We start from the raw sequence: 25,092 nt of genomic DNA, 5'->3' as shown, positions 1-25,092 counted from the left end.
TGGGCTGTGGGTGCAGCAGGGTGCTCAGATTTCGAGTACCAGGGCTGAGCCTGGGCAGGCAGGAAAGGCACCCAGTGCCATCTGAGCAGCTGCAGCTGGCCATGGTGGTAGAAGGGTAGAGCCTGCAGCCTCCTGTCCCCACATGGTCTCTTCTCTCCGTGTCCATCACAGGAGGCCTGTGAAGCTGCTCCTGTCATTCTGTCAGGCTATTGTCAGCAGGACAGACGCGTGAGGCCCAGAAAGCCCGAGAATGTGGCCTGTTGCACAGCGCGGTTCCCCACGGCTGCAGCAGCCTCCCTAGCACACGCCATCAATCATCCTGGCAGGCAGAGGCACCAGGCTGGAGTGGTACTGGTGAGGAAACAGATGGCTCAGACCCATCGAGACAGGGACTGGCAGAGCCCTGTCCTCAGGCTCTGCTTCCCCACACGTAGGAAACTTGCCTTGCACAGACCCACTCCCTTCTGTGGACCTGGAAGAGCAGAAATACCAGGCATTTCCAGGGGAGGCAGGATCCCACTACAAAGAAGTCAGAGGCTCAGTTCACCTCCTCTAGCCCACAGGGTTATTCTGCCTTCTGGGACAAGGAAGAAAACCCACGGCTCAGGGTCCATGGTGTTTACGCTGTGTTTGGTGGCACCTGGAGCCGAGCACTGGCCAAAGAAATGCCACACCAGGAGACACTCCATGTGGCTGCTCTTCCCAGCGGGGAAAGCAGCTAGAGCTGTGCAGGGTGTGTGGAGCCAGCCAAACCACACAGGGAAACAGCTGGAGCAAAGCAGTTGCGAGGTAGCTGGGGCAGCAGAGCAGCACAGGAAGGTTGCGGGAGCGGGGGAGACGGTTGGGGCAGGGCTGGGCCAACACAGGCGGGTGGATGCCAAGGAGAGCAGCAGCAAAATGTGTGGGACAGAGCAAGGGCAGATCTAGCTGCAGGGAGTCCCTGGGCAGGAAGGACAGGACAGATCAGCCTCGGAGCAGGGAAAAGGCCGGGGCGGGGGTGGAGCAGAAAGCAGGAGGAAAAGGGGGAGAAGTGGAAGAGCTCAGGAAAGGGAGAAGCGCGAAGGGGTGCAACAGGCACTGCGCATACTGTCACTGAGAGGCTGCGTTTCCCTGCTCCTCCGGAGGACAGACCCCGCAGCCCCCGGGGCCCCATCCAGGCAGGGGTGGGTGCACGGGGAGAATCAGAACCCCACATCCGTAGCATCCTTCCAGCCTGGTGATGGCTGTAAGGAGAAATCCGAGCCTGTACCAGTGGGGCCCATCCTGGCACGTTGGGGGAATTGGACCCATGCTCTTTGTATCGGGTGGGGCTGCATATAATATGGGGAGATCAGATCCCCACGACCCTGGTCCATCTGCTCAGGGGCCGGTTGCTACGAGGAGAAAAAGTCCCGCAGCTACAAGGGGCATCCCGGCCGGGCCGGGGGTAGGGGAGGATCCGAGCACTGCCTCCACCGGGTCTGTCCAAGCCGTGCACCGGCAGCTCAGGTCCCCGTAGCCCACGCAGGCGCCTACACCGATGCCAGCTCGGCCCCCACGGACCCTGCAGGGGCCGGGGCCGCTGCATGCGGACATCAGGCCGTACGGGGGGCCGGGGGGGGGGGGGGGGGGGCGGTGTCGGGGGGGGGCGGCGGCTCCGGCAGGGGCGCGGCGGCGGGTCCCAAGGAGTTAAGGGCTGTTCCCGCCCCGGCTCCGCCCCGCCGGTGCCTGCGCTCGGAGCGGCGGAGGCGCAGCGCCGGGCCGCGGCGGGGGTCCGGGAGCTGCCGCCGGGCCATGAGCGCCGTGCGTCCCCCCGCGACGCGCCGCCGCCGCCGCTACTAGCATCGCCCCGGGGGCCGGGCCGGGGGGGGGTGGGTGGGGGGGTGGGGTGGGGGGGAAACGGAGGGTCCCCGGCCGCGGGGGGGAGGGCTCCCCGGCCGGCGGTGTGAATGGCGCTGGGGGTGCTCGGCGGGACCGACATGGAGTGGGAGAAGACGCCGCGGCGGCCCGGGGAGGGCGAAGGAGAGGCGGCGGGGCCCTGGCCGGGCTGCGGGCGGCTGCGGCCCTCCTCGTACCGGGCGCTGCGCAGCGCCGTCTCCACCCTGGCGCGCATCGACGACTTCTACTGCGAGAAGATCGGGGCCGGCTTCTTCTCCGAGGTTTTCAAGGTGTGCGGGGCGGGAGCGGGGATGGCGGTCCCCGAGGCACGCCGCCGGATTTGGGCATCCCCCGGGGACCGCGGCTCCCACGCATCCCTGGCCAGGCCCTCGGGGAAAAAGGGGGAGGGGGTAGCAGGGGGGGGGGGGTGGTGGTGGTGGTCTGGCCCCCCAGCCCCGACAGCTGGGCGAGGTGGGGGGTGCGCGCCGTGCGGCGGGGACCTGGGAAGTCGGGGAGCCCCGTCCCCGCCGGGGGGTGTTGTCCCTCCATCCCTCCGCGCAGGGGGAGGGGAGCGCCGGCTCTGTTTACGGCCCGGGAAGGCTGAGCGCTCCGAAGCGCCGCGGCGTGGGTCGCAGCGGGGTCGCGGGGGGTGGGGGGGGGCGCAGGGCACCGGGTCGGTGTCGCGAAGCCCGGCCCCCGGGAGCCCTGTCAAAATGCTGGAGCCCCGACCCCGCCGGGCGCAGGGTGTGCCTGTGGCAGGGGATTTGCAACCGGTCCGAGGTGATTTCCAGCATCGCTGGGCCTGCTCCAGCCTGCGCTGGGCAGGTGGGTGTGCAGGGTGCCCCACGGGAGCCTCACGAAGGCGACCGGGTCTGGGAGAGGGCCGCGATGCTATAGAGCGGTGTGGGGGCTGGCCCCCGGCTGGGACCCCGGAGCTGCCTTTGTCCTCCGTCCTCTCTGGGACTGCCAGAGTGGGGATGCCTTTGTGTGGCCCACACCCTCGTTTAGGGGTGCGTGGGTGCTGGCGGGGAGCTGGGGGTCCCAACAGCGTGGCAGAGGTGCGTGGTGAAGATACCCTGCCAGCCCACACACTGCTGCCGGGGCCAAAGGGCTGTTCCCTGCCCTGCTGCCACGGCCGCCTCTCCCCTTCCGAGGGGACGTGTGTGCACGTGTTGTTTTCGTCTTCAGCCTTGCTTAAGGCACCACAGGCCGTTGGGCAAGGGCTGCCCTTAAGCCATGCTTCTAGTGGCTTCACCCTCCTCAAAGAGCAGCTTTGGGCTGGGCGGGACCCCCACCACCTCCCACCACAGTCGCTGGGGTCCCGGGCAGTGCTGCGCTGTGTCCCCTGCATGGGACCATGCTCCCACGTGCAGCACAACTGGGCATCCACATCCCCTGGGGTCCCTCTCCAGCCCTGCCACCATTCCCCACGCAGCAGGGAGACCCCAAGACCTTGCTCCTCTGCAGCCACAAGAGAGGTGTCCTGCGAGGGGCTATGGCAGGCGTACAGAGGGGTCCGTATCCTCCGTGCTCCCTCCTGCCCCTGTGGAGCCATAGCCTTTCTGCTGGCCAGGTTCCTGCTATTGATCTCTGGCCTGGAGCGCACGGCAGCACCTTGGAGCAGAGGGAGGCATTTAATAATGTCAGGCATGGATATGGCTCTTTAATAATGGATGCTCCCGTGTCTTGGCCAGGCCACGGTCTGTCTTTGCCTTGCTGTTTCTGTTTTCCTGGGCCCTGCGGGAGCCACAAAATGCTCCTTGTCCCACCCATTGTTTGTGTTCTTGTGAGGCCACTTGCATGTAGGATTTGGGGGACTGGCGGAGGTTGGGGGGTGGGAGCGGGATCAGGCGGCAGGAGCCGACGTGTGTGCATGCTGAAGAGGATGCAGGGGCAGGAGGGGGCCAGATGGGGCTTTGTGCTCATGCGGTGGGTTGAGTCCAAGAGCTCAGCGGGATGGTGGGGCAGGCCCGGGATGTGAGCTGGGGTTTGGCTGCCTGAGCTTGCGACGAGGATGGAGCTTGGCAGGGCAGTGCAGGACCTGTTTTCCTCCCACAGCCCTTGTTCCTGCTGTTGCTTTTCAAGGCTGTTGGCTCACGGCTCCCTCCTCTGCGTGGCTGCTGGGTCCTGCCTCATTCCAGCCTTTGTGGGTGTGGGGGACGGGGGAGGAACCTGGACATCTCTGTCCCTGCACAGGTAGCTCAGCCCTGGTGTGCAGCTGAGCCAGGGCCAGGCAGGGTGCTGGGCTGCCGGCACGGGCATTTGACTGTCCTCCCAGCATTAAAGGCAAAGCGTTCAGCGTGTCTGAGCCCTGGTGTCCCAAGCTAGTGCCTGGGTTGAGCCTTATCCTGCTAAAGCCAAGCACTTCTCTCAGAAAGGCTGTCTGGAGTGGACAGGAGACACCAGTGATGAAAAGCTGCCCTTTTTCCTGGGGGTTGTTCCCAGCTGGTCCCCTCCTGTGCTGCAGAGCTGGGCCCTTTCCCTCTGGAGCAGCTGGTTCTCATTGCCTTTCCCTGTGCGATTTCAGAGGTGCCAGGCCCACCTGTTTTCTCGGGTACACGGACATTGCAGCGAGCCACCTCTCTGCCTCCAATAGACTGAACAGATTGAGCCAGGTGTGTTTGTGCCAGACATTTTCTCCAGCCCTTAAACCACTGTTGCATCTCTTCCCCAGATCCCTCTCTTGCTTTCTCATGTGCAGTCTGCAGCAGACACGGGGGCTGCTGGCAGCATCCTGGCTTCGCTCTCCTGGGGGCTGTATCCAGAGGTTTTCACTCATCCAACTCTGCACCTTGTGCCCTGCTGTTGCAAATCCTCTTGGAGACGCTGCTTCCCCAGGCGCAGCCCTTCGGTGTGCTTGGCCCCGGCACCCCATTTCCACAGTGCTGGGAGGGGGATTAGCAGCTCCCAGCTCCCAGCATGGACAGAGCTCAGGAGAGGGCTTCAGTGCTGCTGCCACCCGCCCATCTCCGCTCGCTTCCCCGCCAACCTTTGAGGGTTTACATTTACTCCCAATTTACTGGGCACAAATAATCATACAACTCCCTCCCTCTTATCTGCTACCCTTCATCAGCAGACCTTGCCTTGTTTTACAAAGGAGGGTGGAGCAGCATGACACAGATGGGGAAACTGAGGGATGCGGAGGTGGAAGCGAATTTGCCAAGGTCAGCCAGCCACGGCAAGGCCAGGAGCCCCAGGGAACTGGAAACGTGTTGTGCTGAGCAGCCGGGGACCTGCCGGCACCTCTCCTGTGCTGTCACAAGGCGTGCTCCGGGCTTGCTGGTGAGGGCTGGCAATGGCCCGCCACGGCGGTGTGACTCTGGCGCTGCCCCAGCTCCTGGTGCTCCTGCGGTGCCGAGAGCATGGGAGGTGAGGGCTGCTGATGCTCAAGCGTTCACTGGGAGTGGGTTCTGCATGCCCTGTTCCTTTCATTTCCCTGGAGGAAGTCTGGCTTGACCAACTCTGCCTTTTCTGTGCGATGTGCAGGTTTTCCAGTCCCACCCAGTAAAAGACCTGTTGCACTACTGGGATTCCCGTGAGATCCGGCGCAGCCATTGCAGACAGCTGTGAGATTACTGATGGTGTTGCTAGCTGCCTTACCTGCCCTCCCGTCTTTCCCCGCCGGACTCACCGGGGCAAGGGGTGCAGGATGATGTCCCGGTGTGATGGTGCCTTGCCTCTGCTGGGCTGGGCTGCGGCTAGGGGACGTGCGCTGAGTGGGACTATGTGCGAGCCTGTCCCCAGCGTGGGGTGCAGGGGGGCTGGCTGCTGAGACCCCTGAGTGGGGAGGTGGCGCGGGGGCTTCGCCCCATGTCTAGACAGGAGCGCCGGCTGTGGGGAGGGAGCAGGCCGTCTGCTCGCTCTGATTAGCATGCTCTTTAAATAAGACTCTAATTTCCGCTGTTAAAAGAGCTCAGATCCCTTGTGCCCAGGCTGGGGCTGCAGCCAGCCCCATCCCATCCCCCAGCCCCACTTGCTGGCAACAGATGAGATGGGGACTGACATGCTATGGCACCCCAGCTTGGCCACAGTACCCCATGAAGCACCCAATAGAGGGGCCATGTGGGGTGCTGGGGGACATTGGCAAGGGGCGAGGGCTTGCCTGGCGCCTGTGTGGCTTGTCCCCCTCACCCTGCACCATCCCCCCCACACCCCAGCATGGCTGCCCGGCTGAGCTCAGCTCCGGGGAATGTGCTGGGATTCCTGGGCACCATGCCAAAGTGTGGAGAGGCAAGGGAGGATGCCGGCCTGCCTGGGGAGCTTCTGCTGCCCACTGCCTTCCTTGGATAGTGGCGGGGAAGGAAACCCCCTTAGTAAGGGGCTGCATCCCTCCTCTGCTACGCCTGCTTCTGGAGGGCAGCCAGGGTGTTGGGTTGATGCTAGCACCTGGCCAGACTGGGTTAACTGGCCAGTGCATGTGGGAGGCCGTGGGAAGCCCAAGGGAGCATAACCCATTCCCTCCCAGCCTGGGCAGGGGCTCACCTTGAGCTGTGGAGCATGCAGGGGAGATGGCAGGATGGGGCCTCACAAGTGAGTTCAGGGTGCTGGGCACCCTCGAGGAAGTCTTGCTCCATGTGTGTGAGGCTGGGGCCGTCCTGGGAGCCCCTAGAGCCCTCCCTGCCCTTGGGGATGGAGTCCTGAAGCAGACCACCAGGGCAGGTCTGTGCTGGCTGGGGGCTCTTGGGGTCCCTGGGAGAAATCCCAGGGAAGGGTCTTTCACCAGACCTTCTCTCCCCGAGGCTGCCTCTCCTCCAGGATTAAGGTGTTAGAAGCCGTGCGGCTCCGCTTGGACCTGACCCAGCCTATTGCAATGGCAGGAGGCTTATTAGCGAGGGATTAAGCCATGAGCACGTCCCAGCTATGTGGGGCTGAGCCAGTGCCTGCCGGGGGCTGCTCGCTTATGCAGGGATGCTGCTGCTGACGAGGACCTGGCCAGCCCCACAGTGCACGGCCACCAAGTGCCAGCACTGTACGTGCTGCCCAGTGTTCCCATCGTGGGCGTGTGGTGCCGGAGCCTTGCCGCCCGCAGCCATCCTGGCGGGGCCAAGCCTGCCTGCATCTTCGAGCCGGGTGCTGGCGCCTGACAGCTGCTGGTGCCAGCCAAACCAACCAAGCCAGTCCTGCCATCCCCGCACGGCGTGGGAAGGGAAGGCAGCACTGCCGCCGGGCAAGCTGAGTCGGGAGCACTGGGCTTTGCTGGGCAGCACCCAGCACCGGGGGCTTGGTGGGGCTTGGGGATCCTGCTGGCCTCATCCAGGCTCTGGCTTCCTTGTCCCTGGCTCCGCAAGGAGCTGGAGGGGCAAAGGGGAGACCCTGCCCACCCTGCTTTGGCCAGGGAGGTCCCCTCCTTAAAAACGGCACAGCCACCAAAGCCAGGCTAGGAGCCCCGTTTCTGTGTTTGGTGCTGCCTCCAGCTGCCCTGCACACAGGGATGAGGTGGAGAAGAGGCAGCGATAGTGGGGATGGGACAGGGGTGCCCCTTACCCTGCCTGCTGGTGCAGGTGTGGGCAGGGAGCCCTAGGACACTGGGATGGGGCTGACAGCAGTGCCAGGAGCTGCAGAACAGTGACGGGGTGGGGTGAGCAGGGTGATGGGCATGGGGAGGACCTGGGGTGCCATTAGATGGGGAGCCCTAGGTGTTCACAGGGCTGGAGAAGTCGTGCTCCCCACAGCAAGGACTGCGCCATCACCCTGGGATGGGCTCTCCCCGAGCCCAGGAGCTTTGTCCAGTGCTCAGCGAGAAGGAGGTGTGGGGGAACCCATCCTCCTTTCTCCCCACAGCGTGGTGGGGGGCCGGGATGGGGACCCACGGTGACAGGTGTCTGGGGGGGTCCCCTCCTCGCTCATCCAGGGTCTATCCTGATCTCCACTGCTACATGGACCCTGCCTGCAGGCCAGGAGTGCCAGCTGGCTGGCTGCAGGTGACGCAGGTGTAACAGGAGCGGGGTGCCCACGGGCAGACGGCTGCTGAATTATTCAGAGCCTCTCCACGAACTCAATGAGCTGGTGGTGGCACGGCAGGGTCAGACTTGGCTGGGCTATTGCCTCTTGCTTCCGCTCTGCCTGGGGCTGGTTTGGCCTTGGTGCACCCATACCTGTAAAGGGATCTTTATAAAGCACTAATTTTCCCCCAGGCCCTTTGGTGGGGGGGAGCTACTGCCCATCCCCTGGGTATTGGGTGCTTGGATGGGTCCCCATCTCACTGTGCACTCCAGGACAACTGCCCAAAACAACGCCAGCCATGGGGTGGGAAGAGAGCCCCAGAGCGTCCCAGCACACCAGCCTCCCCCTGTTGTGATGGGGACAGGGGCCAAGCTGTGAGCAGGATGGGGGGCACTAGGGACCCTTCTTCCAGCCAGGCCCCCACTGTGTTTTGCCTGGGGAGGTGATCCCTAAGGCGGGGGGGGGGGGGGGGGGGGGGGAGGAAGGGGTGCAGGGGCTGGCACCAGCACAGCAGCCTCAATCAGCATCGACTAAAAAGGAGAAGAGTGGGGAGCTGACGGCAGCGGCGAGGAATGCCTGCGCCTCCATGCACAGCTCAGTGTGTGCCGGGGGGCAGCTGGGATCTGCCGGGTTGTCCCCCCCTACCAGCTGCTGTTCCAGGGGGGTCCCATCCCACCCTGAGCACCCATTCAGGAGGGAACCCTCAGCATTGGTTTGGCCCCTTCCAGCGTGGTGCTGGGGTGGTGCTGGGGCAGGGGATCCCGTGCTTGTCCCTCGCCCTGCAAGGACGGGGTTGTCCACGCTTGGCCACGCTCCCAGCTGCTGTTCCTGGTGAGGGGCCAGGCTCCCAGCTCGCATGACAGCAATGGGCTGGGGCCAGCTAAATATACAGTGTCGTCCAAGCGGCCTGCCCCACCAGGCTGGGGTCGTGCACCAGCATGGTGTTGGCTGCCCCTGGGGCTGGTTCAAGGGGCCGTGTGCCCCCTCTGTCCTCCACCCCATGCTGGTAGCATCTGGCTGGGTGGTCCTGACCTGAAAAAGCTCTCCCTGGTGTGCCCCAATCCTGCACCTGCCTGTCCTTGCAGCAGGATTGGGGTCACAGCTTGCAGGAGCTGCTGTGGCCTCTCCAGGAGGGCTGGACAGTGTAGCGTGGAGGGGGCAGGACGACAAGCAGGGTGAACTGGGGAGGATAGGGATGTGCGTCATCGGCACTGGCGGTCCTTGGGGTGCTGCTGTGCCAGGAGTGCTCCCCCCGTAACCCTGGCAGTCCTTGGGGTGCTGCTGTGCCAGGAGAGCTCCCCCTGTAACCGTAGCGGTCCCTGAGGTGCCCTGTGCCTTGGGTGCATGGGGTGCTCGGCTCCTACCTCTAGGGCTGGGGTGGATGCTGGGTGCAGGCTGGTGTCTGGGGTAACTGCGGAGACACGTGGGGCTCAGCCTCCCCTGTACCCCCCTCCAGGTGCGGCACCGCCAGTCGGGGCAGATCATGGTGCTGAAGATGAACAAGCTGATCAGCAACCGAGCCAACATGCTGCGGGAGGTGCAACTGATGAACCGTCTCTCGCACCCCAACATCCTTAGGTAGGACCTGCTCCCCCACTGTTGTCCCTGTTGCCCCCCTGTTTCCCTAGCCTGGGGGATTGGAGCTACCGCTGGCACTGGATGAGCTCCTGGGGCAGGTCCCCTCCGCAGCTACCCTCAGGTCCCCTCTATCTCGCAGGTTGATGGGGGTGTGTGTGCACCAGGGACAGCTGCATGCGCTGACGGAGGTGAGAGTGGGGCAACGGCCGTGAGTCTTGGGGTTCCTGCAGGCCTGGGGAAGGGACAGTGATGGCCCTGGGGACATTTTCCAGCCCGTGGCATGCATGCTGGGCAAGGACTACTACTGGGGGGCTGTGTCATAGGGTGGTTGGGGGATGTGTTGGGGTGAGAGGTGGGTGTCCAGCATTATGGGAGGGAACTGGGAAGCAGTGATGCGGCGGCCTGGCTCTTCCCATCAGTACATCAACGGTGGGAACCTGGAGCAGCTGCTGGACAGCGCTGTGCCCCTCTCCTGGTCCATACGTGTCAAGCTGGCGCTCGACATTGCCTGCGGCCTGCGCTACCTGCATTCCAAGGGCATCTTCCACCGTGACCTCACCTCCAAGGTACGGAATGCTCCAAGGCATCCCATTGTCCTCGTCCCATATACCCTTGTTGCTGCCCCAAGCATGGCCGGCTGGGGAGCAGGAGGCTGTGCTGTGCCGGGGCATCCCAGGAGCCGTGGCCAGTGAGGCAGGGCTGGTGTGACGAGGGGTCCTCCTGTGCCCCCAGAACTGCCTGGTGCGCTGCGAGGCCAATGGCTACACGGCTGTAGTGGGTGACTTTGGCTTGGCGGAGAAGATCCCCACCTACAGGTGCGTGGGCAGTGTCCATCCCCATCCCTGGAGCGGGGAGTTTCCAGCCCACTTGGAGCAGGAGCTGGGGAGGGATGGACATTTGGGACGTGGCTAGAAGGGCGGGGATTTGGGGTGGTGGGGGTAGTCGCCGGCGGTGGGGACTCATGGGACAGATGGACGCATTTGGGGCTGTCTAGGAGGGGATGGAGAAGGGGATGGTGTGGGTGGGGAGAGATGAGTTTGTGGGGTGCATAGAGAAGGGTTAGCCCAGGAAGGGAGATGGAGATGGTGATTTGGGCTGCCCCAGTGGGAAGATGGGAGGTCAGACAGGGACAGGGGACTGTGGGCAGCCCCTGATGTCTCACCGTGTCTCCCAGTGAGGACAGCGAGAAGGAGCCTCTGGCTGTGGTGGGCTCCCCATACTGGATGGCACCTGAGGTGCTGCGAGGGGAGATCTACAATGAGAAGGTGAGGCTCCGTGGCTGCCGTGCGTGGGGCTTTATCCAGGCTTGCGCCGCCAGCGGTTTGCAGGATTTGCAGCCCTGGGGGTGGTCGGAAACACAGAGGGAAGGAACTGGGCATCTCTCGGGTGGTGAGGTCGCAGGGCCCCCCGGTGCGGCTCTGCAGGGAGAAGGGGGGCTGTGGGTTGACAGAATGGTGGGCACATCGCCTCGGGGCTGCAGGGCCCCCCCGTGACTCCCTGCTCTCTGCAGGCTGATGTGTTTGCGTACGGCATCATCCTGTGCGAGACCATCGCTCGTATCCCCGCTGACCCTGACTACCTGCCCCGCACCGAGGTGAGTCCGTGGGATGGGGATGGGGAGGGAGGGTGGCGGGCAGCAGCACGGGAGCTGGGACCGCTTCACCAAGTGAGGGGGATCATCCTGCTGTGCTGGGCAGAGCCCCATGTGCAGGAGCTGCCCCGCATCTCACGGCAAGGGTGTTGTCCCAGATGCTGCCCGGAGAGGGATGCTCTCTGCCGATAACCTGTCCTCGGAGCCCATAGTCAGCCTGCGTGGGAGAAGGGGACAGTAGGATTCAGGCAGAGAGCAGGAGGGATCTGTGTCCCAGCATCCCCCAGCCTTGCTCCAACTTGGGGTGACCCCAGGGTCCCTTCTTGCTGTGCCCCAGCCAGGGCGCTGCCAAGTCCACAGCCCTGGGTGGCACGCAGTCGTGGGGAGGAGGGACCAGACCATCCCAGGTAGCCCGGGCTGTGTGATGCCCCAGGGGACCCACTCTTCTTTCTCTTGGCACAGAATTTTGGTCTGGATGTCGCCACTTTCTGCACCATGGTGGCAATCGACTGCCCAGCGGCCTTCCTCCAGCTCGCTTTCCACTGCTGCAGTGTGAGCCTCCATCTCCACTGTCCTTCCCTGCCTGGGCAGCTGGGCAGGACAGGCAGCCTTGCCTGCACAGGGGGAGAAGCAGGGAGCTGCCATAGCTGGGCAGCTTGGGGTGCTTGAGGGGGGCTGCAGACCTGACGGTGAACCCCTCCTGCCCGCAGATGGAGCCCACCTCCCGCCCCTCGTTCCTGGAAATCACACAGTGCCTGGAGGGCATCCTGCAGCACCAGCCAGGCGCCGAGGGCACCGGGGCTACCCTCTCCTGCAGCGGGGAGAGCCTGCCTACACCTGGGATGGCGGGCACACTCAACGGTATGTGGGCACCCTGGGGACAGGCCACGGTGGGGTGCCAGGAGCGGGGATGTGGGTTGTCCCATCCTACCCCGGCAGCTGTAATGGAAGGAGACAGGGGTTGCATGAGGTCTGCAGGATGGAGCCAGTCACTGTTCCCCCCCCCTGCCTCGGGGTGCTCCCCTGGGTTGTTGGGTGCCTGGCACCCCATGGCACCCCACGCCGGCAGCTGGTGACCCGCTTCTGTGCCCGTGCCCAGGGGTAGCCGGGAGGGCAGCCGGCCGCGCCGAGCAGTCGCCCCTGCGCGAGCTGGGGACGCAGCACCTACAGCCAGACCAGCGCCTGTCTCGCAGCCAGTCCGACATGTTCTCCCCCAAATCGCCCGCGCTGCTGCAGCCGCCGGAGCCTTGTGGCGAGGCCAGGACCAAGGAGACGTCCCCGCGCGTCAATCCATTCTCCCAGCGCGAGGACCTGAAGGGAGGGAAGATCAAGCTCTTCGACACACCAAGCAAGTCGGTCATCTCGCTTACCTTCGACCTGCCGCCTCCCGCCCCACTCCAGCTCAGTACCCCCGTGACGCCCGATCCCGCCGTGGAGGTGCAGTGTGACTTCTCGGCTCCCACTGCCACCCCCCGAAGGTGCCACTCGCTGCCCGCCTCCCCCGAGCTGCCCCACCGGGGGGGCCTGGCACTGGGCATGGGGTCACCCCGTCCTGACGACACCCCCCAGCCCCCTGCCCTCCTTCCTCCCCCAGCCTGGGGACGAGCCCCTCCCCTCTGCCCCAGGGTGGAGGAGCAGACGGACCGTGGCCCCGAGAGCCCCGAGCCGCCGCAGCCCCCTCCACCACCCCCCAGCAGCAACTTCATCCGCACAGCATCCTCGGGCGCCCAAACCTGGCAGCCGGAGCCGCAAGCCCCCAGCGGGCTCTTTTTCAACAACAACCATGTGGTGGTCAGCAAACCCCTGGCTTGGGAGAGCGAGCTGGAGCACAGCTTCTCCGAGCTTAGCATCCCCAGCACGGCGGCGCTGGAGCAGACGGAGCGTGCGGCCATGCTGCCCGGGCACAGCTCTGGCACCGCGCTGGAGCAGGACGAGGTGCTGCCGTGTCCCGGCTGCTGCCTGGGTCCCTTCAGCTTCGCCTCAGTCTGCCACCGGCCGGCACCCAGCCCGCCCCGCTACCAGAACCTCAACTGCGAAGCCAAGAGCCTCCTCTGCCACGACCGGGGCCGCCACCAGAAAGCCCCAGGGCCAGTGCTGGCAGAGCCCAGCCTGAAGCTGCCAGAGGCACAGTCCTAGTGGCGGGGACCCCCGGGGAGAGGGGCCGCATCGGGCCACCCCTCGGACCCTTCCGCAGCCACAGTGCAGGGCAGGTGCCGGAGCCTGGCGCGTCCCCACGGTCTGTCCTTGCTCTCTCCGTGCTTGGTGGCCGCCAGTGGCTGTGGTGCCCCGAGCTGTGGCCGCCACGGCGCTGCCCAGGCACTTTGGGCACACGTCCCACCAGGATTGGCCTCGGGGTTCTGCGGGGAGCCCTGGGGGTGGGCTGGGTCCCTGCCGGGGACTGAAGTGCAATAACACCCCTGCCCCAAGTGAGCTCCAGCGCTGGCCCGGGCGGCAGGGCTGGTCCCCCGCGGAGCCCCCGGGGCTCAAACCCTGGATGCAGGACCCCACTTCCCCGAGGGCTCACCCCTCTGTGGGCTCTCACAGAGGGGCGTGCAAAGAGCCTGCTCCCCTGGGAGAACCAGGAGACCCCCGCAGCCCCTCAGGCTGGGGGGGGTGAGTGGGGCCAGGCTAGGGGCAGAGGGGTCAGCGTGTGTATGTGTGTGTTGAGGGACCCTGTGGGGCTGGTGGGTATCCCCATGTGTCCCCACAAGCGCAGGGAGTGCATCTGGCCCCTGACGCAGGGAGAGGCACGTAGGGGGCCAGGAGAGGGGTGATGCCCATGCAGCAGTGCAGGGGGAGGATTGCCAGTGCTGGGGTTGCCCCTGCCCACCCAATGCTGAGGGCTGGGTGCTGAGTCACGTCCCCCCCACACATCGGGTTGGCAGTGGGGTGCTGGCCGAAGGAGTGGGTGCCATCCTGGCACCAGGGGAAGGGGCCAGTGGGCAGCACAGATGGGCTGCCCAGCCCCTGGCAAGGGTGGGAGCCGGCTTTCCTCCCTCCTGCACAATGCACTGGTGAATGCAGAACTCTTGTGTTTTTTATTATTAATAATAATAATTGCTAGTAATATATACCCAGCTTATTTAAAGTGTTCAATAAAAACTGAATGTCCCAGCAACTCGGGCTGCCGCTTCTGTCTCTTAGACGCACATCAGACCCAGAGTGGAGCCTGGCCCCACAGAGTTGCACAGGCTTCCTTGGGGCTTCAGGGAAGCCCCTCAGGGACCACAAGCCAGCCTAGCTCAGCCCAAGATCTCCATGCCCCCAAAGTGGCCATCTCAGTTGAAATGGTTTCAGTCAAATTCCCATTTATTATTTAGCTTCTTTGGGTTCATGCCCTTGAGTCCGTGTTTGTGGTGGTACACAAGAAAGCAAAGAGCAGACAAGCCATGTCTCTTTATTGCTACAAAGTGGGTTCAGCCAGCGGACAAGGAGTGACATGTGCCACCTCCAAAAAGCCTGCCTTTAACACTCTCTTGCTCTTCAAGCAAGCTAATTCACACAGCAATTAACTATATATGGCACACACGACACTGTAATAAACTGAGAGTGTCTTTGCCTGATTGAACATGACTTCCTCTGCTCTTGCCTGGCTGCAATGTTACATCAGGGCTATTTTGCTTAATCTTTGCGTGTGCACATGTGTAGTAACTATTTAAAGTCCTGATGTAGTAACTATTTAAAGTCCTGATGACTTGTCTCGCAAAGCATCAGTCCGCTGCAAGTGCCAGAGTTGCTTTTGCTTTTGAAAGGCACCATCACATCATACAATCCTGAAGGTCATTGCTCTACTTTCTAATTAGCAAAAAAAACTCAACCGCCAGCACAAGCACCGGCTGGTTCAGGCACAGCTTCCCTCCTTGGGCGCCAAGGCTTTGCCAAGGCTATTGCTTGCTGGGATGCCCGAAGGCTGTGGCCAAGCTGCTCCTGGGATGGGCCCAGGCGGAAAGTTCCTGCCGTGGGGAGGGGACCTGGCCAGGTGTGGGGCTGTGCTGTCCCCTACTCCCACGTCCTTCCCTGCCAGCACCACAGCTCACTCTGTGCTGGGGATATTACATGGCTGCAGCGCTAAGCATCAGGACTTGCTCTGCTCTGTGGCTGGGTCTGGGGTCCCCATCGTACACCAGCCTCTCTGCGCAGGAAGACCCAGCATACACCATGCAGGTGTGGGGCTGAGCTGTGGGGCCCATACTGCTCTGTTGAAGCACATCAGCTGGGGGGGAAATGGCCACTGCTGCCGCCTCCCCCAGCCTCCGTGATGCTGGAGCATCATGGCGTTGCTGAGAAGGGCCTGGGCAGCCCATGGGCAGGGGTCTGTGAGAGGGAAGGGGGTTGCTCGCATGGAAGGGACATCGCAGGCAGGGGGGGCAGCAAGGCTGAAGCGGAGGCGGTGCAGGGTGCAGGCACTGCAAGGGAAGGCAGAGGGTGAGGTGCTGCCCAGCCTCCATTGCACACAGCAGGGCTGGAAAGGCAGCTTGCAAAGGGTTTTCCCCCATATTGCCCCTTTGCTGCACCACAGCTTGCAGGGGTCTTTTGAGCTACCACAGACCAGGGGCTCCCGTGGCAGTGAAGGGAAGGAGGCAGGCTCCACCCAGCACAGGAAGGTGCCTGCATCCCTATCCCTTTCCAAGGGAGGGGGTCAACATGCCCCACGCAGAGCCCCAGGCTCCCCACTTTCCTCCATACACACCCGACAGGCCCCGCGCACCCCAGGGCTCGGCAGAGCCTGGCAGGGGCACACTCACCACAGCGGTGCTGGGGCCAGCGGCCATCACCCCACGAAAGGGGAGCTTGGCCCTGCCGCCTTCTCACAGATCCAGAGGTGCAGGTCATCGGGACCAGCGCACTGAGCGGGTTTGATGTTCCCGCGGCTTATTATGGCACAGGATCCATTTGACTTTGACTGCCATGGCCTGGATGGGAAAATGACACATGAGGGGGCTGCCACTGCCCTATCTGCTACCCGCTGCCGAGGCAGCTGCGGCTGCTGACGGCTGCCTCTTGTACAGTCGCATGGGAGGGGATGATGCTGCAGTTAAAGCGGGGATCCCCCAGTCCTCTCCTACTGATTTCAAAGGCTGAAGCCTCAGCTGACACATCTCTGCCGTTACTTGGGCAGGCTGAGAAACCCCTCTGCAAAAGGCTTGCATTGCTTGTGATTCCCCTTAGCCTCCCCCCTGCTTGAATCTCAGCCTCGCTTCTGGGGGATATTTCATCCCTGCAACACCCAGTGGTGGGGAGAGCCTGGTCCTCCCTGAGGTCCTGTGGGTAGGCAGAGGAGCTGCCCCGGGCCACGGGGCTGCGGTGGGGTGCAGCCCCCCATGGTGGGGCTGAGGATAGAGGAGAGTCAGGCAGAGGGTAGGGGCTGGGTACCCAGCACCCAGCCAGACGGGTCTGTTCCTCCCCACTGCTCTCAGACACTGCAAGAGGAAGCGGTGGTGAGCTGGGGAGGGGGTGCACGTGGTGGGGAGGAGCCCGGGACCCTCTGCAGGCGGGAAGGCTTGATTTCCCCTCGAGAAGGAACCAGCCACGCACGTGGGAGACAGAGGTGCTCGAATGCTTTGTCTAGACCCCAAATAAAACTTGCGGTTTCTTTTGTCCCCTCTCGCTGCCTTCTGCTTGCACGTGCCCCCCTACATCTTGGCTTTCCATTTCCACAGCCTCTAAGCACCTCATCACACCACTGCACCCACCTCCCCTTGGCCTCAGCTGCTTTGATGCTCTTTGTTGCCTGGTGCTTGTGCCTGGGGCCGGGTACCAGTGGGATTTAAAATGCTCCCTAAAGCTGTGCTGGAAGAGAGGGGGTTTTGTCAAGAGGCTGTGCTGCCAGGTACCTTTCATAAAGGGAGCCGTCCACCCAGAACCAGGCATCCGACACCCCATCACCATCTGGGTCCTCTTCCTCCAGCCAGCCATAGTCGTACCAGGGAAAACTGCCCTTCTGCAGCCCGATCCAGTATGGGATGTCTGCGTTCTTCAGGAAAGCCTGGGGAAGGCAAAAAAGGGCCTTTTAGTGGCTTTTCCATGGTACCTATGTGCTGCAGTGTTTGCAGGGGGTGGTTATCTCCCCAAGGAGCCCCTGGGGCTGGAGCTCCCTGGGGCAGGACAGCTGAGCAGCCCTGGTGCCCTGCTCCAGCTTGGGCAGCATCCAGGGGTGCCAGAGCATCTCTGCCCTATTTCCACCAGCAGCCATGCGCTCCAGAAATCAGCCTTGCACCCTCCAATGTTTCGGCAGGCCAGGGGCCCCTGGACCCAGAGCGGTGCTGGCCCACCTGGGGAGCCCAGAGCTCGATGCCCCAGCTGCTGCCCTCAGCTCCCCCAGCACCCTACCGGCACAGTCCAGCGAGTCCAGGATTTGGTGACCAGGAGCTGAGAATATTTCTTGTCACACTCATCTCTGCTGTCCTCCCATGTCTTCTTCTCTGACGAGATGAAGAGGCACTTGCCCCTGTATAGCAGCCAGCCAGAAGGGCAGCAATCTGGGGGCAGGGGCACAACTCAGGTACTTGCTCAGCTACAGATGCCCTGGGGGGAGGACCAGAAACAGCCCCACATATTCCCAGCAGATGTCACAGGCTTAGCCTCTGCTCCAAGCATAGCTTCAGCCTTCAGACCACCCTGTCTCTACCATGTGGCCAAAAAAGCAGGGGCTTGTGCCTTGGCACTGCACCTGCTGAGAGGTGCCAGTCCTCCAGGGCACCCCGTCCCTGCTCCACCATCTCCCTACCTATAGCTGTGCAGGAGCGCAGGATGGCCACGGTGCTCTCGCTGTTGTTGAGCTCCCTCTGCACCTCCTGCATCTCCTTCTCCATCTTCCCCAGGATCCCCCTGGCGCGCCCCAGCTCGGCGTTCAGGCTCCCCAGCTCCAGCTGGCTGCTGTTGCCCTCCCGCCAGGCTCGCTGCAGCTCCGCTCTGGCCCACGCCAGCTCCAGCCGCGTCCGCTCCAGGCTCTGCTCCCGCGCGCTCGCCTCCTGCGAGAGGCGGCCCTGCTCGGCCGCGTGCTCACGGGAGGCGTCCTGCAGGCTGCGGGTGACCTGCCAGTCTGGGGACACGGGGGTGAGCTGGGGCACGGGGGGGGACGGCCCGAGCGGGGGGATGTGGGACTGATCCTGCTCAGAGGGGAGGATGGGCAGGGCAAGGCAGGGAGGTGTCCATGCTGGATGGGAAAGACATGGCAGGGAAGTGTATGTTCAGGGGCTGGGCAGGAGCTGGCAAGGGTAGAGCAGGGCAAGGCAGGACAGGGTGTAGGAGCAGACAGAGCAGGGCAGGGGCAGGGAGAGTACAGCAGTATAAGGCTGGGCAACGCCTGGAAGGGAAGGGAAAGGAGCAGAAATGGCGAACAAGGTGGGGAATGTGGGTGATGGGAGGCAAGGGCGGTATCCATGATGTCCAAGGGATATGGGCCAGCTTGTGGCAGTCAGGGCAGAGGGACACAGCCATGAGCAGTGTGTGTAGGCATGCCTCTGTTCATCCCCGCCGTTCACCCATGGCACCCAGCCCAGCCCAGCTGCCTCCCTCTCCCCGTGCTGCCCAGCCAGCCCCAGCCCCAGAAGTGCCCACCCCCCTACTCACAGCAAGCCCCCAGGGCCACAGTGGCCACCAGCAGCAGCAGGCATGTTACCAGTAGCCCCACAGGGATGCACAGCCGCCAAGACCAGCGCCCTGCAAGACACAAATGACCACAGGCGTCAGCTGTTGAGCTGGGAAACCCCTGGCAGCCCCCAGAACTCCTGCCTGCCGGCAGAGGAGTGGTAGCATGATGGCACAGGTGGCACAGTGTGGGCGCTTCCTCTTTTCAAGGATGGAAGCGGGAGCACCCCAAAACACCACCCACTGCCCACGCCAGGACGTCTCCGGATCCCCTGGGCTCCAGCTGGGCACTCACCTGGGCTGGGCTGGGCCCCATCCCCGTCCTGCCCCGCTGGTGCCGACTGCATGTTCTCATAGGGGCTCTCCGCTTCATCCATGCCAAGGGCTGTTGGAGGAAGGCAGGGGAGAGCAATTGAGTCCACGGGGCTGGGCATGGCAGGGGCATGTGGGGGGAGGGAGGGTCCCATGGGCTCTCACCTGCCTCCAGTGCCTGGCTGGCCATGCTCCGGCCCCCCATCACCTTGGCAAACCTCAAGTCAGCATACACCACGCTCTGGGCCATGTGGGCAAGCGCTGAGCAAGCCCCGAGCCCTGCTGGCTCCCAGCCTGCCCTTGGGATGCCTTTGTGGGATGGTCCTCCTCCCTGGTGATTGTGCCGTCTCTCAGGGGTGCAAAGGAGAAGTGCAGCCAGTGTCTGCAGAAGCAGAAGTTTGCTCTGAGCTGCAGCAGATGGGACCAGCGAGGCACGGCTGGGGGATCAGCACCCTCTCATTGGTCCCAGCACCACTGGCCCATCCCCTCCCACGCCCCGAAAGTGCTCACGGTCCCCCCAGGCACATGGCGGCCTGAGGTCAGGGCAGGCAGAGCAAAGATGGAACCAAATCCCTGGGCCAAGAGAGAGCTGGGCGAAAGCAGGGCCAGCCTGGACACAGGAGCACATTGCCCTGGGGGGGCAGCCCTGTGGAAGGCTGGAGGTCTTCGCGGATGATTTCCCCTCCTGGCCTCTGGGAATGGGAATTTCCCCATGATGTAGCTTGTGCCACTGCCGTTCATCCTCTCCCTGGTCCCCTCCTTGAAGACTCTGGCTCGGCATGTCTCCCACCCCGCCCCCCCAAAGGGTTGCATAGAGCAATGACGCCCGCTTTGCCTTCCCTTCCCCAGACCACAACCCCACTACTCACAACATCTCTTCTTCGGTCCCAACATCCAGCCCCTCAGCATCTCAGAGGTTTCTACTGAACTGTATTTGGAGAAAAGCAGGTTTCAGAAGGGGCACTGAGTTGGGGACCAGCTGGGTATGTCTGGATACAGCCAGTTGCTGGAACAGGACTGCAGGTGTGCAAGGGTGCTGGTGGAGCACAGCATTGCAAGGCCACTCTCCATCATCTCTGCAAGAGCAGGAGAAGTCCTTCATCACTGGAGAAAGGCAAAAATCACAGCCACCCTCAAGGAGGACAGGAAGGAGTTATGGAAAACTAAAGGTTGAGCAGCTTCCACCCAATCCCCAGGAAGAAGATGGAGCACATCCTCTTGGGCACACAGTGGTCCAGGCCCAGGGAGGACATGGCAGTGTCTCGGGGGAGCCCAGCAGAATTTACCAAGGGCAAGTGGTGCCTGCCCAACCTGCCTGCCTGCTGCTGTGGGAACACTGGGCTGGGGATGAGGTGAGAGCAATGGGGGCCATATACCTTGACCCTTCAAGGTGTGGGATGTGGTCCCCTGTGGTATCCTTGCTGGCAGAGTGGGGAGATGTGGCCAGGAGAAGGGGAGAAGAGCAAGAGCTCATGCTGCAACATGGAAACCTGTTTTAGCCATTAGGACAAACATTTCTGCACCATAGTGATGCTCAAACGCCGGAGCAGAGCACAGAAAGGGGGAACCTCCAGCACCAGAGCCACCTGTTCCCACATGCCCTGCCCCAGGGATTTGGGTTGATTCTCAGTAGGCTGAGTCCTGCAGCTCTGCCCAGTTGCTCAGCCTGGAGCTGTACCACCCCACTGCCATCCCAGGGGACCCTGAGCAGTTTCGGGGCGTGGAAGGGGACAGGATGGAAGCACCAGAGCCAATGGCAGGGCACTGGTCTCCGTAGCTGGGCTGTCCTGCTCCTGTCTGCCACACAGCACAGTAAACTTCTGCTTCTGCAGAAACCAGCCACACTTCTCCTTTGCAGATCTGAGAGAGGGGGCAACTGCAGCAGAGCAGGAACCATCAGGGCCATCGGGGCAGCGCAGGGCATGGCCCAGAGCGTGGTCTACGCCGACTTGAAGTTTGCCACAGCCCCACCGGTCACGGCCCCCAGCTGCCCCGCAGCCCCCGATGAGGACGACAGCCCCTACGAGAACGTGCCACTGGGGACGGTGACTGCAGCGCCCAGCCCAGGTGAGAGCCCGGCCACGGGCACCGCTGCGGGGATGCCCCGACACGGCGTGGGCAGCGAGCGGTGGCAGTGGGACCACGGGGTGATGCCCATGGGCGCACATCTCTTGCAGGGCGCTGGCACCGGCGCTGGCGCATCCCTGCACGGCTGCTGGCAGCCAGCCTGCTGCTGCTGCTGCTGCTGCTGCTGGTGGCCACTGTGGCCCTGGGGGCTTGCTGTGAGTCGGGGTGAGGGCCGCAGGGTGGGAGGCACGATGGGGAGAGGGGCACCGGGAGCAGGTTCGGGGCTGGGTGAGGGCTGGGCTGCTGGGGGGGCGTGAGGGCCAGGGTGTGCCTGGGGCTGGCGGTCCAGGGCAGCGCTGCTTCTTGCTTGGCACCCTGAGCTGCCCTCCCACGGCATCTGCCTGCACTGCCTTCCCCCTGCTTCTCGCTGCCTTCCCATTGCCTCCCATCACTTTCACTTTCACCCGCCTTTGCTCTCCCTCCTCTTGCTCTCTTGTTGCTGCCCCCTTCCCCCCGCCTCCCCCTCCCCCTGCCTCCTGTCACCTTCCTTTTCCCTTCCCGTTGCCTCCCGTTGCCTTTCCATCGGCTTCCGTTTGCCTTCCTATTGTGTCCCACCGCCTTCCCTTTGCCTGCCCTTTCCCACCCGTCGCCTTTGCGTTGCCTCCCATTGCCTCCCCTCGACATCCTTGCGGCTGTCTTGTCCTCCCCACGGCCTGGCCGTGCCCACCCTGCCCCCTGAGCAGGATCGGACCCGGGTCCCCCCCCGCTCGGGCCGTCCTCCCCCCGTGCCCCAGCTCACCCCCGTGTCCCCAGACTGGCAGGTCACCCGCAGCCTGCAGGACGCCTCCCGTGAGCACGCGGCCGAGCAGGGCCGCCTCTCGCAGGAGGCGAGCGCGCGGGAGCAGAGCCTGGAGCGGACGCGGCTGGAGCTGGCGTGGGCCAGAGCGGAGCTGCAGCGAGCCTGGCGGGAGGGCAACAGCAGCCAGCTGGAGCTGGGGAGCCTGAACGCCGAGCTGGGGCGCGCCAGGCAGGAGCTGGCTGTGCTGGAGCAGGAGGTGCAGGAGGTGCAGAGGGAGCTCAGGGCCAGCGAGAGCTCCGTCGGCCGCCTGCGCGCCTGCGTGAATACGGGTAGGGTAGGGTAGGGCCGCGGAGGGCCGGGGGAGCGGGCAGTGGTGCTGCTGGGGAGATGTCGGGGCCGATCCTGGCCGGGCTGGGCCCCCCGAGCACCCGCGGGAGGGCGAGCGCCTGAGCCGTGCCCCTGCCCCCAGATTGCTGCCCCTCGGGCTGGGTGCTCTACAGGAGCAGGTGCCTCTTCATCTCGGTGGAGAAGAAGACCTGGTGGGACAGCTATTACGACTGCACGATGAAATCCGCTCGGCTGCTGGTCCAAGGCGACTGGCCGTCGTGGACGGTGCCGGTACAGAGCGGGGGGGCTGCGGCAGCCCAGGAGGGGGGGCGCGACGGTGGGGCTGGGCAGAGCCCCGTGGGGCCAGCAGCAGCGGCATCTGCGGAGGTGCTGGGGTGGCACTGCGAGCCCTGGGTGCCCACCTCAGCGGGCTGCGGGGGGGAGCACGGTCGGCCCCGGGGCTCCCGGGTACCAGGTGGGCACTGGGCACGGGGTGGGCAGTCAACAGCTTCTGTCCCCCCAGCATTTTGTGCAGGTAGATGGTGCCACATACTGGATCGGAGCAAGAGTTCATCTTGACATGAAGAATTCTGTTGTATGGCTGGACAGCAAGCAGTCTTACTTGTAAGTGCAGCAGTCCATGGCACTAGCATCTGCCCTTTAATTGTGCCAGGGAGGTGCTGTTTCACCCCTGTGAGACTTCCCTGGCAAAGGGGGTGATGCTCCAAAGAGAAGTGCCCCAAGGTGGGGAGGGGGCCCTGGGCAGACCCCAGCTGCCTGGTGCACATCCAGACCTCCAAGTGGCAGAGCAGGAGGCTGGGGGGAGGAATGTGGCCCTTCCTCAGACTTTTCCCAGTGCCAGGCTCCCTGCCTGCCCCAGCAGGACTGGGACCTGTGGGAAGAGGTGTCCACAGTAAGGGTGCTGTCACTACCCCACTGAGATATGCCGTCTCTCCTAGGTACAAAAATTCTGGAGACTGTGGGATATCATATAATGGGAAAATAGAGAGTTCAAAATGTCTGAAAAGGTACCAGTGGATCTGTGAGCAGCCCCCCAAGCTAAGCAGCGCATCCAAGACCCTCCTTCCTCTCCTGGTCGATGAGTGACTGTGCTGTCACCCCACTCCATTGCAGCACTGGGGGACAGAAACTGGGGGTGCACGCCGAGACCGTCTCCCCTGTACACACATTGCCTCCACCGTGTTGCAAAGAGCTGGGAAAGAGTGTCTGTATTTTAAAGCAAGACTTATGGAAAACAGACCTTATTGCTCTCTCTCACACTCACACATACACTTACACCACCTTGCACCAGCCCTCTGCATGTCCCTGTGTGGCCCAGCCAGCACAGCTCACAGGGACCTGGGACTCTGGTGCGGAGCCCAGCTCCCACCTGCTGTGCTCTCCCAAGGCTGCCAGCAGTGCACTGGTGTAGGCTGTGCCATTTGCATCTTTTCAGAGATGGGGGATGATGGCACCATTGGTGTCCTTGACTGGTCCTTTTTGGAAAGTCCTGTCCTCTACTGGTCCTCTTTTGGAAGTCCTGTCCTCTAATGCCTGTCCCTTCCATCAGCATCGACAGCTCTCTCATCCTGCCCTTTCTCCTCCCTCCATCACCTGCCCAAGGCTTTGGGCTGAGCCTTGCCTGGGGAGGCTGCAGGCAGGGGTGCCATCAGCATAAGAAACTGCTGGAGACCCCCGAGACCATGGGGGAGATGGGGGAGTGCTGGGGAGACCTGAAACCATGGGGGGTGAATAAGGGAGCCCTGAGGCCATGGGAAGAAAAGGGGGTGCAGCAAGAAGCCTTGAAACAGTGGGACAGAGGGGGGGAGCACTGGGGAAGCTTGGGAACATGGGGGAAAGGGGAGACCCCTGCCACCATGGGGGAAAGATCCCTGAGAACATGGTGGGACCTGAGCTGACAGGGAGGCGATGAGGGAGCCCTGACCCAGCTGGGCTAGGTGAGGGAGTCCCGGGGCAGCGCTGATCCTCCCAGACTCACTCAGTGTTTCTGCAGAGAGGGGGATGAGGCAAGGACCACTTTGCCAAGCTGGATGTGGGCAGCTCCTGGGAGACGAGGTGTGGAACGAGGCTGGTGGAGCCAGCCCATGGCACAGGGAGGCTGGGAGGCTGGGACAGGATTGCAGAAGGTCCCCTGCAATCTCAGCTATCATGTGAAACAAGGATTTGCCGTGTCTGGCTTGTCCTGGGGAACCCAGACGTGGTCTCCCTGGTGCCTGCAGAGGAGCAGGCTCCCTGCCCCTGGAGCCCTGAGCTCCAGCCACCACAGCCCACAGTGTCATTGGGCTCTGCCACCACAAGGACACACTGCTGACTCCTGTCCAGCCACTGGTTCGTGTGTCCCTCGGGCTTGTTCAGCATGGCTGCTTGCTTGCCCATCTTGCCATGTGGGGTTTCTCCTTCTTTCCCAGCTGCAGGACTTGCTCTTTCCCCCATCCAGCATCAGCAGGCTCCCATCACCCAGTTTCTCCAGGCCCCTCTGAACACCAGTCCTACCCTCCAGTATACCCACTACTGTCCAGTTTGGTGTTGTCCCCCATTTGGCTGAGGCCACCCCCATCCTTCACCTGGGGCACTGGTGAAGGCTAAGCATCAGCCCCAGGATTGACCCAGCAGGCTTATTGCCATCTGGATGAGGGCATCACTGACACTCCCTTGCAGCCCTCCTGCCATTCAGGTTTCCACCCACCACCTTCTTTCCTTCTCCTGGCCACATGTCCCCACTCTGCCAGCAAGGAGACCAGGGGAAACCATGTCCCAGACCTCAAAGGTTCATGAAAAATGGCCCCCATTGCTCTCCCCTTGTCCCCGGCCCAGTATTCCCACAGCAGCAGGCAGGTCGGACAGGCATCACTTGACCTTGGTAAATCTTGCCTGATTTTCCCCACCCACCAGCACGTCCTCCCTGGGCCTAGACCACCACACACCCAGAAGGACATGCTCCATCTTCTTCCTGGGATCAAGGCTCTTCTCTGACTGGGATAACAAAGCTCAGCTCTGGGACAGGCTG

At 63.3% G+C, this 25,092-nt stretch overlaps 3 protein-coding genes across 6 annotated transcripts; 2 read left to right on the top strand and 1 right to left on the bottom strand.

The window, feature by feature from the left end:
• Positions 1-1,904: 1,904 nt before the first annotated feature.
• Positions 1,905-14,079, top strand: TESK1 (testis associated actin remodelling kinase 1). 2 transcript variants are annotated; one of them, XM_049795916.1, is made up of 11 exons: positions 2,060-2,147; positions 4,385-4,472; positions 9,257-9,378; positions 9,518-9,566; positions 9,798-9,944; positions 10,111-10,193; positions 10,553-10,643; positions 10,889-10,972; positions 11,432-11,521; positions 11,680-11,830; positions 12,069-14,079. In XM_049795916.1, exons 3-11 carry the CDS (start codon positions 9,284-9,286, stop codon positions 13,103-13,105), a joined length of 1,827 nt encoding a protein of 608 aa, XP_049651873.1. In that variant the 5' UTR covers positions 2,060-2,147; positions 4,385-4,472; positions 9,257-9,283; the 3' UTR covers positions 13,106-14,079. The 2 variants fall into 2 exon arrangements, with proteins under 2 accessions (XP_049651872.1, XP_049651873.1); XM_049795915.1 differs by lacking the exon at positions 4,385-4,472 and having other exon boundaries at positions 1,905-2,147.
• Positions 14,080-15,274: 1,195 nt separating this feature from the next.
• On the bottom strand, positions 15,275-19,121 carry LOC126036090 (B-cell differentiation antigen CD72-like). Its single transcript, XM_049795434.1, has 8 exons — positions 19,037-19,121; positions 18,855-18,944; positions 18,542-18,631; positions 17,697-18,011; positions 17,300-17,448; positions 16,804-16,955; positions 15,715-15,882; positions 15,275-15,375 (listed from the first exon to the last, which is right to left on the bottom strand). The coding sequence occupies exons 1-7, from the start codon at positions 19,119-19,121 to the stop codon at positions 15,741-15,743; spliced, it is 1,023 nt and encodes a 340-aa protein (XP_049651391.1). The 3' UTR covers positions 15,275-15,375; positions 15,715-15,740.
• Positions 19,122-20,748: 1,627 nt separating this feature from the next.
• On the top strand, positions 20,749-23,288 carry LOC126036020 (B-cell differentiation antigen CD72-like). Of its 3 annotated transcripts, XM_049795253.1 has the most exons (6): positions 20,749-20,938; positions 21,049-21,153; positions 21,752-22,066; positions 22,207-22,355; positions 22,588-22,688; positions 23,024-23,288. In XM_049795253.1, exons 1-6 carry the CDS (start codon positions 20,794-20,796, stop codon positions 23,169-23,171), a joined length of 963 nt encoding a protein of 320 aa, XP_049651210.1. In that variant the 5' UTR covers positions 20,749-20,793; the 3' UTR covers positions 23,172-23,288. The 3 variants fall into 3 exon arrangements, with proteins under 3 accessions (XP_049651210.1, XP_049651209.1, XP_049651212.1); XM_049795252.1 differs by having other exon boundaries at positions 22,207-22,688; positions 23,024-23,111; XM_049795255.1 differs by lacking the exon at positions 21,049-21,153 and having other exon boundaries at positions 22,207-22,688; positions 23,024-23,111.
• Positions 23,289-25,092: the final 1,804 nt, after the last annotated feature.

The sequence above is a fragment of the Accipiter gentilis genome, chromosome Z, assembly GCF_929443795.1.
Source record: "Accipiter gentilis chromosome Z, bAccGen1.1, whole genome shotgun sequence".
Classification (NCBI taxonomy): domain Eukaryota; kingdom Metazoa; phylum Chordata; class Aves; order Accipitriformes; family Accipitridae; genus Astur; species Astur gentilis.
This window is presented reverse-complemented; position numbering and strand designations above follow the sequence as displayed.

Coding starts and splice junctions, on each gene's coding strand:
- LOC126036090 (XM_049795434.1), bottom strand. CDS start 19,121: ATGGCCCAGAGCGTGGTGTATGCTGACTTGAGGTTTGCCAAGGTGATG. Junction 18,945..19,036: donor CAGCCAGGCACTGGAGGCAG/GTGAGAGCCCAT, acceptor TTCCTCCAACAG/CCCTTGGCATGGATGAAGCG. Junction 15,883..16,803: donor GACGGCTCCCTTTATGAAAG/GTACCTGGCAGC, acceptor TTTCCCATCCAG/GCCATGGCAGTCAAAGTCAA.
- TESK1 (XM_049795915.1), top strand. CDS start 1,929: ATGGCGCTGGGGGTGCTCGGCGGGACCGACATGGAGTGGGAGAAGACG. Junction 10,194..10,552: donor GAGAAGATCCCCACCTACAG/GTGCGTGGGCAG, acceptor CGTGTCTCCCAG/TGAGGACAGCGAGAAGGAGC. Junction 11,522..11,679: donor TCGCTTTCCACTGCTGCAGT/GTGAGCCTCCAT, acceptor TCCTGCCCGCAG/ATGGAGCCCACCTCCCGCCC.
- LOC126036020 (XM_049795252.1), top strand. CDS start 20,794: ATGGCCCAGAGCGTGGTCTACGCCGACTTGAAGTTTGCCACAGCCCCA. Junction 20,939..21,048: donor GACTGCAGCGCCCAGCCCAG/GTGAGAGCCCGG, acceptor CATCTCTTGCAG/GGCGCTGGCACCGGCGCTGG. Junction 22,067..22,206: donor GCGCGCCTGCGTGAATACGG/GTAGGGTAGGGT, acceptor CCCTGCCCCCAG/ATTGCTGCCCCTCGGGCTGG.